The sequence below is a fragment of the Rhinoderma darwinii genome, chromosome 1 (assembly GCF_050947455.1).
Source record: "Rhinoderma darwinii isolate aRhiDar2 chromosome 1, aRhiDar2.hap1, whole genome shotgun sequence".
NCBI lineage: Eukaryota > Metazoa > Chordata > Amphibia > Anura > Rhinodermatidae > Rhinoderma > Rhinoderma darwinii.
The window spans coordinates 615,314,528-615,329,587 of NC_134687.1; the positions used below are offsets into that span (position 1 = coordinate 615,314,528).

Below are 15,060 nucleotides of genomic sequence, written 5' to 3' on the forward strand. Positions count from 1 at the left end.
CAACAAGCAGAGATCTTGAAAACCATGAAGAATACAGAAAGTATATTGGACAATTGTAAACTTTTAATTATGCAAAAATAACATAAATTTGCGGAAACTAGAAAATACCCCTTTAGCCCCATTCTAAGAGCCATAACATTTTTATTTTCCCTTCAATGTAGCTGTATGAGGGATCGGTTTTGTGCTGCATGAATAGAAAAATACAACAGTCCTTTTTTGGGTACATAATTATTTAACTTGTTTTTGAGGACTTTTGATTACGGTTTACCGTGCAGTATAAATAACATAACTTTATTCTATGGGACATTGAAATTATGGTTAAACCAAATATATAGATACTTTTGAACAATAAAAACATGTTTTATGGAAAAAAGAACCCATAACTTTAATTTTTCCCATTGATCTAGCCATATGATGGTTTATTTTTTGTGGGATGAGTTGAAGTGTTCTATCGATCTATTGTGGGGTTCAATGAACATAGATGGTGGGTGAAACTGCTGGATCTCTAGCTCCCTTGTGGAGATTTGGCAGTGTCGCTCACCATGAAGTATAAGAATTGGGGGTGAAATAGCACACCGGACCCTTCTCAATATCTATTTACGTAATGGCGTGGGTTTCGGGACCGCATCGAACTGTGTTTACCTGTAGACAACACATTGTGATGTTACAACAAATTATGCCAAACAATAAGCTTTACTGTGCTGTGTGTGTGTGTATATTATATATATATATACACACACACACACACACACACACACACACATCCATATGGACATTGTACTCCAAACTAGATTCAGCCATTGCGTTGTGGACTGAAATAGCGGTGTTTATAAAACATAACTCAGGAAGTTTCTCAGGAACACAGAAGTCAAAATATCATTGAGAAAACTCGCAATTCCCATAATTGTTATCTGTAGTGTTTACATTACTCTCCCTGAACATCAGGAGTAAATCATCCTGGTCTACAGCAATATAGCAGTGCTATGGTTGGGCTATTTTTACCTGAGATTTTGTTTTTACGTTTGTTGCGATTTTTCGTCATCGCGCAAATCCATGCCATTTTGGTAAAAAAAAGAAAATTCACAGAAAGAAAAAGACTCACGTAAATATAACCTTTCACCTCCCCATACATGTGCAGCTGAGTGACTTTACATTTTTTTTCTACCTCCCTCCGTTATTTAGATATTAGTGGCATTATATTTGGCGCCCGATATTTAACAGTCAACGGGGCGTGTACTGGCAAGGGGGGTGTTACTATGGTAGTGACACTGTCCAATCAGATATGGACATGGCCACAGCAAGAGTGAGCAGAGAAAGTGCATGCTCTCGCTCTTCAGCATTGAAGATCAGTCTCTTCACCCGAACTGGCAAGGGGGCGTGTTACTGCTACAGACAGTGTAAGAGCTGGGGAGAGGAGAGCGCGCACTCATCTCTTCAACTCTTGCGAGAGATCAGTCTTGTATTGTCTGCCGAACTAGCAAGGGGGCGTGTCTCTGCTACGGACAGTGGAAGCGATCCCCAGCTCTTACACTGTCCGTGAAGTGACACACCCCTTGCCAGTTCGGGTGAAAAGACTGATCTTCAAAGCTGAAGAGATGAGAGCGTGCACTTTCTCTGCTCGCTCTTGCTGTATCACTGTCCGTATCTGATTGGACAGTGTCACAGCCATAGTAAGATGCCCACTTGCCAGTACACGCCCCGTTGACTGTTCAGGGGGTTGTTTAAATATTGGGCGCCAAATATAACGGCACCGATATCTAAATAACGGAGGGAGGTAGAATTTTTTTTTTTAAAGTGCCACAGGGTTTGTGCAGCCCTCCCCATTACATGCTGCACATGTATGGGGAGGTGAAGGTTCTCCTTAAAGGTTGTGATCATAAAACAATTGCTTTTACAGAGTATATAAACTAAAGTGAGAATTAGGGACAACAAAGGGGTTGTCCAGTTTAGAAAACCCATTGCCATACACTCTATTAGAGAATTCTGAGTTATTAGAGGAGGGGGGGGGGGGGGGTTCTATGTTCAGGATACTCATCTCTTAGCCAGAGTAGAGAGCGGTTGCAAAAAAGCGACTGTCACTCTGGAGGACCTGTCCTGACACAGACAATATGTTGAGATGAATGAGCACTGTGTAATGCTTAGTTTCCCCTGTGGTGGCACTGCAGGGAAAGAGAACACTTAGGCCTCACTTACACGAGCGTGTGTGTTTTGCGCGCCCAAAAAACGCAGCGTTTTGCGTGCGCAAAAGGCACTTGACAGCTCCGTGTATGATGTGCGGCTGCGTGATTTTCGCGCAGCCGCCATCATAGAGATGAGGCTAGTCGACGTCAGTCACTGTCCATGGTGCTGAAAGAGTTAACTGATCGGCAGTAACTCTTTCAGCACCCTCGACAGTGCATTCCGATCACCATATCGAGTAACCTGTTGAAAAAAAAAGAGGTTCGTACTTACCGAGAACATCCCGGCCGTTGCCTTGGTGACGCGTCCTTGGTGACGCGCCTCTCTTGACATCTGGCCCCACCTCCCTGGATGACGCGGCAGTCCATGTGACCGCTGCAGCCTGTGCTTGGCTTGGCATTGGCTGCAGCTGTCACTTGGACTGAATTGTCATCCCGGGAGGTCAGACTGGAGGAAGAAGCCGGGAGTTATCGGTAAGTCAGAACTTTTTTTTTTTTTTTACACGTTCACGTATATTGTGATCGGAAGTCACTGTCCAGGGTGCTGAAACAGTTTAACTCTTTCAGCACCCTGCACAGTGACTGACTGTCTCCTGCCGGGTTCGGTCAAAACGAGTTCGGCCGAACCCGGTAAAGGTCGGTTCGCTCATGTGTAAGACACTCCGTTCGGATGTTTGTTAACAGAAAAGCACGTGGTGCTTTTCTGTTTACATTCAGTTTGACAGCTCTTGCGCGAATAACGCAGTTCGCACGGAAGTGCTTCCGTGCGACCTTCGTGGTTTTCACGCACCCATTGACTTCAATGGGTGCGTGATGCGCGAAAAACTCCGAATTTTAGAACATGTCGTTAGTTTTACGCAACGCACTCGCGCTGCGCAAAATTCACGCATCGTCTGCACTGCCCCATAGAGTAATATAGGTGCGTACGACACACGTGAAAAGCACGCGCGTATATTACGCTCGTGTAAATGAGGCCTTACTGCTAGCTTTCCCCACAGATCACAGCTGATTGCTGTGGGTCCCAGCAGGGGGACACTTTGTGATCAGCATATTGTCAAGGTACCCTTCTAACAAGTAGACATTGTGCAAAGTGGAGAACCCTTTTTTTATGTAGAATAATAAAGAAAATCTAGTTGACAGAAATAAAGCAATTTAAGGCAAATTTATCAAACGGTCACATGCCGCTTTTCTATTTTGCCAGGTAAAAACTTTAAAAGCCAATTAATATGTGGCAGAAAAATGTAAATGTAATCTTGAATCTGATTGGTTGCGTCTAGTAACACAACTGTACATACATCTACCCACAGAGTCATTTTCCTAAATGCCGCCCGATATGTTTTTATGGCCATGACATAATGCTCCTATAAGTGCCAGTAATTCATTTCCCAGGAAAGTCTTTTTTATTACGGTGATATGTGAGGAATAGACCCTCTTTGTCCGCAGGTTATTACACAGTTATAAACCCCTAAAAACTTAAACCTGAATTCTTTGGCAACTGCCCAATGATCTAATGAAGTAAAATCGGTGCTTTCCAGTGCAGGCCGGTTCATCAGTTATTCCCAATGCTGCATCCCAGGGTGGTCGATGGGTCTCTGTGGTCAGGTAGAATGCCAAAAAGTGACTGCACCATTAACTTCGTCTTACTTTATACTACTCATGGCTGTTCCAGGGAAATTCAGAATTAAGGAATGAAAATCATTTTTTTTTGTTTTTGCTTCTCTGCATTCCTGCCGTAATGATTTTTTTTTCCATTTTAGGTCAACATAGTGGTATAAGAACTTGGTTTTTATAAGACTAGCTGTTCTTGCTTTTGGTACTATTGTTGGGTACAAATGGAAATGCAAAAAAAACAAAAAACACGTTTCTGTACTTTTGATTTTGTTTTTTTTTTACACCATTTACTAGTTAAGTACTGGAATATATTTCTAGAACAGATTGTTATTATTATGGGGGATACCAAATATGTGTATATTATTTTTTCTATTTTAACCATTATGAAATAAAATATTTGACAAAAATATTAGGCCTCATTTATTAAAACAAATAAAACTTTGCTTGTTGCCAATAGCAACCAATTAGAGCTCAGCTTAAGAAATTAAAGATCAGATTTGAATTGTTGCTATGGGCCTATTGGGTTTGTGTTTTTTTTATTTTTTCCTTTTTCTTTTTTTACTATTTTTAAGTAAAAAAATAAAAATTATTTTTATTAATTATTCATATTTTTACATAATTATGTACTTGCATATAGACATAAGTACTCAGGTATACCCTAACAACAGCCTAAGTATGGCTTAAAGGGGTTGTCCAGGCACGGGGCAGTTTTTCATACTAATTAACTATCCACAGGATAGATAGCTCATCAGTATATGATTGGTGGGGGATCGGTCACAGTACTGCAGCACGGCCACTATACTGGGATCGGAGCAATCTGGTTCCAGCACGGACATCCGGTGCATGGAGTCAGCCAGAACAGCTGATATGTGCCGGTGTCGGTCCTCAACCGATTATATACTGATGACCTATCTATCCTGTGGATAGATCATTAGTATGAAAAACCGCCCGTGCCCAGACCACCCTTTTAACAACAGGCATCGTAGAAAGACAACCCTAGGGCCCTTTAATGAATCTGTAGCTAAACAGTCTCCTCGGTAGTCAGGTACTATCAATAGACTATACCACTACACGTAGCGATAGGGTGCCACATGACCAAGAACTGTGTTGACCGCATGGTGGTTTCAATTTGCTTCACCTGTACAAGCTGCATAGCCAAAAACCGCATGTTTGCCACACAGTTCTTGGACATGCGGCACACTACTGCCACGTGTAAAGGCACCTTTGGGCTCCCAGCTTGTTCTCTGATGTCGCACAGCAGGCTGCAGGAACTGAAAAGAACCATCTCAGAAGAAACAAGGAGAAAGGGCTGACTGACAAGACATTACAGCAGAGTGGTGAAAGGGGGTCAGAAGAAGCGTATCATCTATCTCATACAGCCGAGGGAGAGTGAAGAGTGTGTAGTATGTGCTACAAGTAATGAGACCATGATCAAACAGCATGGGGGGGTGGAGATTGCAGTCGGAGGAGAGTCAGGAGACCACCATACCCATGAGATGGTCGGCAGGTCCTGGAAAACATACATCTATTGAGTATGGCCATCTTTGCAATTTTTTAGGGGTCGCTGACCTGAAACAGTAGAAGTCAGAGAAACATGGAAAAAAAATCTAAATTGCAAAGAAAAAATCTAATGCATATTTTTAAGGTCAAGGTACTGTTTAACAGACTTTAAATGTTATTTTTCGATCAATCTCCAGCTGCAATCTCCCACCAAATCTGACGTTAAGAGCCACTAATGGGGCCCATGCACAATACAATCCGGGCATCATACGATTGGCACAGCAACTACACCGCCCAGTGTGCGATAGCGTCACTCCACACCCGATCTCTCGCTCGATATCAAGTGGGATATGGGAAATGGAGAGAACACTCTTGTGTTATAACAAAATGAGAAACTATCAGATTTATTTTACATCAAGATTCAAATAGTCCAAAATCTTTAGAATAGCGTAATGTTGGACAATCCAATTTTAAAGAAGTCGCTATAAATGAACCCAAAACCAATTTAGATCTACTGTCCAGATAAACATATATCGGTCACAGCAGACAGAAAATACCAAAGTGTGATATTCCACTAAACAGACTGTATGGATATATTAAATCAAATCCACACAATAATAATTCATCTTAAAGTATACAATAAATTACAGTAACTTTACCTGGCACCAGTGACATCGACGCCAACCATTAGTTGACCATTTAAGGACAAGACCTCATCCCGTAGCTTTATCTTCCCACTCTTTGCGGCCGGACTTTGCTTTTTTAAATCTGTAATCCATATACATCCAACATCAAGTACTGGGCCATTTTGCACTTTTCTTTTTTTACTTCCTCTCCTCTTTTCGCCACAATGTCCAAATATCGGAATGTTTCCAAAATTCAGACCAAGGACCACGTCATCTTCCCCATCCTTAGTGAGGTAAGCAGTGCAGATTTCCATATCTAAAGTGCACTGGTACCTGCCAGAGGTTGCCTCATCCAAGTTAAAGTTTAGCTGTATGTATTCTTTGAGTTTCTGGATGGCAGCCATGTACAAGCCTTTCTCTGGTCCACCGTCTCTTATCTGGGGATTGTCGAGGAGCCATTGGTGCAGAAGAGTCAGATGAAACACAGCATTCTCCTGAGTGATCGGCATTGTGAGAACCCAATAATTCTAGCATCATGAGAAACATAAGATCTGCATAGGCACCAGTCGTTTCTCCACCGATGAAGTATAGACTATAAGAAGAGCCATTCAGAACTTCCTTAGGTAACATCACATTCTGACACTTGGTAGAACTCAACTAAGACTAGGAAAATTGAGGAACTCCGGAGAAGCATTCAAGTCAAGAAAGAGGAGGCAGCATGGAGAAAAATATCCAAAAATACAGCAACTCACATGGTTCCTGGGTCAAGCTCCAAAAGAACAAAACATCCCAATGTTCTACACAATGTTCCACCTACAAAATAGAATAGATAGAATTATAAATGTCATCATACGTTTCTACAGATTTTATAGATGAAAACTATGGTTAACCAGAATGTCTCATTTCCTTATTTGATGTTTTGTACAGAGTTGCTGGGATACATTTCGTCTGAAACCACATGAGATGGATGTCAGGGAGCACCATTATGGCCATATGATCTGCCACGTGTGGAGAAATACAAGGGTTAGTCTTCAAGAGTGATACAAAAACAAAAAATAGAGAAATAATGGTGTCAAAATTTTTTGGAGAAGGTTGTCTCCAAATTTTTACTTCTTTATGTTCTTTTTTTTATGCATACATATTAAAGCATCCAGATAGATTTTGTATACATATACACACACACACACACACACACACACACACACACACATTATTAAACAGCATCACATGCAAAATAGCTGATTCTAATGGAATGGACAACCAAAAAGTTTTTCAAGTAACATGTGTCAATGAGGTGGAAAAAAAAAAGAATGATCGCACATCCAGGGAGTGAACAAGTCCTGCATTTTCTTTTTTTATTATTCTCATTCTCCATCGACTTTAATGTTAAAATGCTTATAAAATATTGGACATAGTAGGAATTTGTTTTTTTTTAAATGTCATGGGGTTGGTCAGGGTCCCTTTAAGCTTTCCTGTATTTTTCACACAAAAGAATAGCGTTGCATACTGCGCTATTCTGTCAAAAATATGGAAACCCCAAAGGACCCTATTAAGGACAATGTGGCAGATTTACTTTTATTTACCGTTTTTGAAACTTTTTTTTTTTAGCACGCTCAACAAGGGGCCATGGCTTAACTGGAAAGGGTGTGGAGTTATAAAATGGGATGTGGCTTAAAACGCGTGAGGCAAAAAACTGGCTAATAAGTGGTATAAAAGAAAGAGTAAAATGTCTAACATGTCTAGCTAGATGTGCCAAATTTATCAAACAGCATGCACCACTTTGACACATTATCTGACTGCCTTGTCTAAGTTGGCGCTGTATAATACTTAGACATAAATACATGACCGATCCGTCACATCGATCATGACTCGATAAACAGAAATCACGACTCTAGTCAGGGTCGGACTCCTGACTACGATACAATGATTGGCCGCAATAAACCAGCTGAAAACAATCCTATTAGGAGCTTTTTAGCCAATCACTTTTTTACTAGGGTCTACTTCTTATGGGAAGTTTCATACATAATCTATTAGACCTTATGGATGATCTGTCCTGTGTATACAATAATAGCAACAAAGATCACATGCAATTAAAATAGGACCTGCTCATGTTCTATATACATGGAGAGGGCCCTCGTGATCTCGACACTGACGCTAGTGTGAACAGAGCTTATCACAGGAAGAACATGCAAACTCCATGCAGATGTCAGGACCACAGTGCTGCAGGACAATGCGGCTAACCACTAAGTCACCGTGGTGTCCAAAAATGCGTCAAAAACTGTCTAAAATTAGTTGCATTCGTCCCAAGGAGAAAAAATTGCATGCGACGTTGTAATGCGAGAATATACGTGTTGCTAGATCAGAGTTTGCAGTAGTGCCCAGATCTTAGAGGGTTAACCTATATATAAAGGAAGCTGCTACCCGCTGTAAGCCTGACTAAAAGCCTCATTATGAATAATCCAGACGCTGCATTTACCATCATCAGCATAATAATGCAAAGAGAACAAAGAACGTAGCCATTAACAGGCCAGTGGTTTGCAATAATGGTTGAGCTGCAAATATTAATAAGTACTTATGGTAAATTAGGATTATACGAGCGGAGTGTGTTTACAGCCATCACACGTGGGCCGACGTACGCAGCATCTTCTCTTCCATGATTGTATCCCAGGGGAAGCACCAAGAAAAACACATTTGGGCTAAGTGGTGGTGAGGAGTCAAAAGGTAAATCCCATCCAGTAAGGAGATGCGTGGTCAGCTTATTTGGAGAATCTTACAGTAATAGAAGAAGTCTCCCATGACATCCCCATCTCTTCTCTGCTTTTAGTAAAGCTTATATACAGGATTACCGCTTGTATAGGAACACATGCAACCAATGCGGGTATATGCTGCCATTATTAGATAGCGGACAAAGGGGAAAGTGAGAAATGGTTCAATATAAATGGTGCACATAAGGGTTTGTGTTATCAGGGCAACCCCTTTCCATATGCCCTTATTAGGGCTTATAGACATCATGAATGAAGGTCCCCCAATCAGCGGGCTTCTGCTCTGGAAGATTTGGCCCGGCTATGTTTCGCATCGTCACATTTCCGCAGTGCGGAATGAAAATCAGCGCGGAAATCACAGCACTCTGTGGATTTCAGAGCTTTTGCGGAAATGCCACGGATTTTCACAGCAGATTTCACCGTTTGCAATGCATTGGGTGAAATACGGAGCAAATCTGCGGCAAAATCTGCATTTAACATACGTAGATTTTGGTGCGGATTAGCTAAAAAAATCAGAAGAGGCAGAAAAAGTAAGCTACAAGTGGATTTACACTAAGGCCCTGTTCACAAAGAGTTTTTGAACTGCCTGCGCTTTTTTTCCTGGTTGTGCCAAAACACACAGCGCCGTCTACTAACGGATTAGGGATATTTTACGGCGGGCTCATGAATCTGACCTCTAAGAGGCCACCGCTAAATATATGTAGATCTCTTTGCAGCAGAGTGTGCAGCCTAAAATCTATATCCATCCTGTAGGATTTGAACCACAACATGGCTGAAATCTTTCCTTTTTTTTTATACCAAAAATGCAAGTGAATGTCCACCTTTAAATTACCTTTTTTTTAAAAATCTTAATAGATCCAATATTCTATGCTGAAAAATGTCTTAAAGTCTCCCCCCAGACTGCTCCTTGCTAGGGCTCATTTACCACAGTATATATGAGAAATTACCTTATGTTCACTTATCCTCACTAGCGGTTTAACAATCTGTGCTTTATAACTATTCTGCCTTTGCTGTAATAGAAAACAGCTCTCCATGCACTGACTTCTTCATGAGCCGTGATAGACTTGTGTTAATACACAGCAGCCAGTCAGAAGAGGCCTAGCTGCAGTGGGGAAGGAGAGAGCAGCTGCCTAAACCAATGATGAGATAGGGGGGTGGATTTCTGACTACCTCACACACACTGTGGGGACGGTAGCTAAACTGTAGTCACTTCCCCCCTTATATATAGGGCCACACAGCGCTCCCCCCTTGTATATAGGGCCACACAGAGCTCCGCCTTGTATATAGGGACACACAGCGCTCTTCCCCACACAGCGCTCTTCCCCACACACAGCGCTCTTCCCCACACACAGCGCTCTTCCCCACACACAGCGCTCTTCCCCACACACAGCGCTCCCGCCCTTGTATATAGGGCCACACAGCGCTCCCTCCTTGTACATAGGGCCACACAGCGCTATCCCCCTAAAAAATAACATATATTGTACTTACCTTGCCCCGTTCCATGTGCATCCTCCGGGCCGGACGCATGCACAGACCGGCGTGATGCAGTACGTCATGACGCCGGCCTGCGCAGGGAGTCCTTTTAGCGCCTTATAGGCTGCAGGCCTAACGTGGCCTGCAGCTTATAGTATTAATTTGTATCGGAGTCCTGAAGACTCAGATACAAGTGAATGTGGCTGTCGCTAGCACCGGGGCCCCCTCCGGTGCCAGCGATGCCACCGGGCATGAGGGGGCCTCATGAGCCTTGGGCCCTGGGCTGCCGCCCGAACCGCCCAAAGGAGGATCCGCCACTGGGTTCAGACCATACAGTATCATGCTCCCATAGTGCCTCCCACACAGTATAATGCCCTCTAGCTGCCACCATACAGTATAATGTCCCCATAGCTGCCACCATACAGTATAATGCCCCCATAGATACACCCATAAGATATAAAGCCCACACACATGCCCCCACACAGTATATTGCCCACACAGATTCTCCTATGCAGTATAATGTCCATACAGATGACCCACATACAGTACAATGCTCACAGATGCCACCTTGCAGAATAATGCCCAAACAAATTCCCCCATACAACATAATGCCCCCATAGCTGCCCCATACAGTATAATGCCCCTATAGCTTCCCCATACAGTATAATGCCCCCATAGCCACCCCCATACAGTATAATGCCCCTATAGCTTCCCCATAGAGTATAATGCCCCCACAGCTTCCCCATATAGTATAATGCCCCTATAGCTTCCCCCATACAGTATAATTCCCCCATTGCTGCCCCCATACAGTATAATGCCTTTAACTGCCTCTAGTACCAGTGCCCACATAGTGACAGTGTCCATGTATTGCCCATGTAGATAGCGCCAGTGTCCCCTGTAGATAGTGCCCCTATACAGTGAGATCAGGGGCTATTCCTGGTGCGGAATCTGCTGCCAGTGCGTCGGCAACGGGGATTCCGCTCCAGAGGAGCCACTGACGTCACTGTCCATATATGGACAGTGACTTCAAGGGCTTCCCGGGGCACAGCGCTTAAAGTAGCTCTGTGCCAAGGAGTCCTCGGCAGCAGAAGAGCTCCCTCTGCTCCTCCGCTCTGAACTAATGCTGAAGCAGGGAGCTGACAGTGCCTTACTTCAGTATTGGTTTCAACTGTATCTGCATCCTGAGGACGCAGTTATAGTTGACTGCGGGACATACCGCCGGTCGCGTGGAACAGCGGGACACCACCTTGAATCTGTAACTGTCCTGCTGAATCCGGAACGGTTGAGAGGTATGCCTTATAGCAGCCACATATAGGAGAGGTGGCCGTGCATGCACGGCCCGCTCAACTCAATTCTATAGAAGATATAGGGACAGCTGAGTCAGTGCCTCCCTTATAATTCAATGAGAGAGCCACACGCATGCGTTTCCACCTCCTTTAGCAAGACGGAATCTCTGAACAGCCCACAAATCCCCATTTTCCTAAGAGTTGGGGGTAATAGAGGTAAGTAGCGTATATATTATTCATATAAAGAGTAACTGCCAAGTGCCAAGGACGTAACTAGAGATAGATCGATAGATCGATAGATTCTGAAAGCATTCACCCCTTGGTGTTTTCCTGTTTTGCTGCATTACAACCTGGAATTAAAATGGATATTAAATTTGATTTTATGTAGTGGACCTGAAAAAAATAGTCAAATCGTTACAGTAGAATAAAAAAAATTTACCTTAAAAAAAATAAATAAAATGAAAAGTTGTAGTCCCCCTTTGCTATCAAACCACTAAATAAGGTCTGGTCAAACCAATTAACTTCAAAAGTCACATAATTATTTGAATAATGTTCCCCTGTGTGAAATCAAAGTGTCACATGATGTTCATATAAATACTAGGGCTGTGGATTCGGAGTTGGTACAAACGTACCGAGTCCAACACCGGCTTCAAAATAAAAATATTAAACTTGATACATTATTAATACTTTATTAATTTATTTACTTGTTGCAAATTTTATAGTAATTTAGGAAAGTTTTGAAATGTTAGTTATATAAATATGTGATGTTCTATCAAAGTAATGCCCCTATTTACCTGTCCTAGCGGCGATAGAAAATAATTTGTCAGCTCTCCGTTGTGCTCTTCTCTCCCTTACACGAAGTATCTTTATGCCGCTGCTCCTAGTCCCTTAGTTAAAATGTCAGAATCTGTGCTGCACATGCTCAGTAGTGAAGTAGTTGTCCGCCCCTTACAAGTTTTGAATGGTGTCTGCGACCAGGCACAAAGAACTGCTAGAGAGAAGAAGAAGACCTTACTATGGCAAGTACTTCATATAGCGGATAGACTTCCTAAATGTTTATTTTATTCCCATTCACACTTGCACCTGTTTTCCAGGCTATATACATATATAGCTGCATAAAGTTACACTGTTTTCTTACAACATTACTAACCACTCATAGATTTATACACAGCGAGCAGACAAGCGAGCCTTTTATACATGAGCTATTTATGAAGGAGTCAGAGCTGGTGTTACAGTCGGACAGTGGAAAAATAGGCGCGTCGGAAGTTTGGCTTACCGACTGCACAGCCCTCATAAATATACTTGTTCTGAAAAGCCGCTGCAACAATACTAAGCAAGCAACATGAAAGCCAAGGAGCTCTCCAAACAGGTCAGAGACAAAGTTGTAGAAAATTTAAAATCGGGGGTTGGGACATAAAAAAAAAATACGTCCCAAACTTTGAACATCCCACGGAGCATCATTACATTAATTATAACAAAGTGTAAAGAATATGGCACAACTAGAAACCTGACAGGAGAAGGTGCCCACCAAAACTCACAGATCGGGAAAGGAGGGCATTAATCAGAGATTCAACAAAGACACCAACGATAACACTGAACGAGCTCCAAAGAGCCACAGCGGAGATGGAAGTATCTGTCCATGGGACCTCTATAAGCCGTACACTCCACAGAATGGGGATTTATGGAAGAGTGGCCAGAAAAACCCCAAAAACATGGATTAAAGGAGTTGTCCACTACAGGACAACTGATGACCTACCCACCGGATAGGTCATCAGTGTATGATAGTTGCGGATCTGAAACCCAGATCCTACACCAATCAGCTGCTCCAGCTGCCTCCGGGCACAAGTCGTCCATGCCGGAAGCAGTTAGCTTCGGTCACAGAACAGCGGCCGAGCTGCAGTACTGCAGCTCCGCTCCTACCCAAGTGAATAGGAGTAGCACAGCCGCTATGCAGTGTACGGAGCCAACTGCTTCCGGCTCTGTACACTGCATACTGTGGAATAACATACGGTGTTCGCAGGCAGCCGGAGCAGATGGTCGGACCCGCATCGATCATATACTGATGACCTACCCGGTGGATAGGTCATCAGTTGTCTGGTAGTGGACCTTTTTAAATAAAAAAAATAAAAAAAACACATTCTGAGTTTGCCAAAGAGCATGTGGCAGATTCCCCAGACACATTGAAGAAGGTTCTCTGGTCAGATGAGACTAAAATTGAACTTTTTGGCCGCCATGCGAAACGCTATGTGCGGCATAAACCCAACACTTCCCATCGCCCAATAACACCATTCCCACAGTGAAGCATGGTGGTGGCAGCATCATGACGTGTGGGGGCAGGGACTGGAAAACCGGTCAGGATGGCAGTAAATACAGGGCAATTCTTGAGGAAAACCTGTTTCAGTCTGTCAGAGATTTGAGACAGTGAAGAAAGTTCACCTTCCTACAGGACAATGACCCTAAACATACTGCTGAAACTACAGTAGAGGGGTGTAAGGGGAAACATGGAAATGTCTTGGAATGGCCAAGTCAAAGCCCAGATGTCAATCCAAAGGAGAATCTGTCTCATTACCTGAAAACACTGGACACCAACACAACCATCTAACGTGAAGGAGTTGGAGCAGTTTTTCCTGGAAAAATAGGCAAAAATCCCAGTGTCTAGATGTGCTAAGCTAATAGAGACAGACCCCAAGAGACTCGTACCAGTAAATTCAGCAAAAATAGCTGGAAAAAGCTTTAACCTTAGTTACCCTTTGACATGTCTGAAGTTTTGATCGGTGGGAGTTTGCGCACTGAAACCCCCACCGATCGCTAAAACGAACCGCAGAAGGGCTCAGGTGAGCGCTGAGCCCCTTGGTTTCTGATCTGCTTTTCTCGGAAATCTGATATAATGGTGTACGGGCTCATAGACTTCCTATTGAGTCCGTGCACTGTTACATCGGCATTCCGAGAAAAGCCGATTAGAAACCAAACGCTTCTGCTGCTTCATTTTAGCGATTGGTGGGGGGTCTCCATGCTCGGACCTCCACCGATCAAAACTTCCGACATGTCACTATGACATGTCAGAAGTTTTCTGAAAGTTTAGTCACCCTTTAAGCACATTAAAGTTCTCATTAAAGTGTTTGTGTCACAGCAAAAAATATTTTGCACCTAAAGTGATAGGCATCTAAATCAAATGGTTCAAACCACCAAAAAAAAACATTTTCATTCAAGATTGTAATGTAAAAAAAAAAAAAAAAACATTTGCAAGTCAGGACAGATAGACCAATAGATAGACAGATATGGGAAAAAAATATTCACTTTAATTTATGCTAAGTCAATTCGTCTCCTTTATCTTGCTATATTGTTTGAATTAAGATGAAATATAGATATGTCCTGATGTTAACATTTTTTTTTTTACATGGGGTGTCCTTACTTTGTCCACATGACTGTATAAATATGTGATTCTTTCACAGATAAATCCTCATCTAGCTGAATCTACAACCCAAATATCAACCTTGTAATTTTATAGTCATTTCATTTTGAGCAATTGCTGTCCCATAACCAGAAAAAGAAGGACTTGTAATTACCTTACCCACATTGTCATTTACTTGTGGTTTGCCAGTCACAGACTGGTCTTCTGATGAGA

The 15,060-nt window shown here is 42.7% G+C and overlaps 1 protein-coding gene across 2 annotated transcripts in view; it reads right to left on the bottom strand.

Moving 5' to 3' along the window:
* PDZD2 (PDZ domain containing 2) overlaps positions 1 to 12,420 on the bottom strand; it is a 227,839-nt gene extending 215,419 nt beyond the window's left edge. For both annotated transcript variants that reach the window (XM_075841544.1, XM_075841534.1), the window contains exons 1-2: positions 12,230 to 12,420; positions 5,948 to 6,727 (exon numbers count right to left, since the gene is read on the bottom strand). In XM_075841544.1, coding sequence (XP_075697659.1) covers positions 5,948 to 6,423 — 476 coding nt within the window. In that variant the 5' untranslated portion in view covers positions 6,424 to 6,727; positions 12,230 to 12,420. The remainder of the gene's footprint in view (positions 1 to 5,947; positions 6,728 to 12,229) is intronic.
* Between the last annotated feature and the right edge of the window lie 2,640 nt (positions 12,421 to 15,060).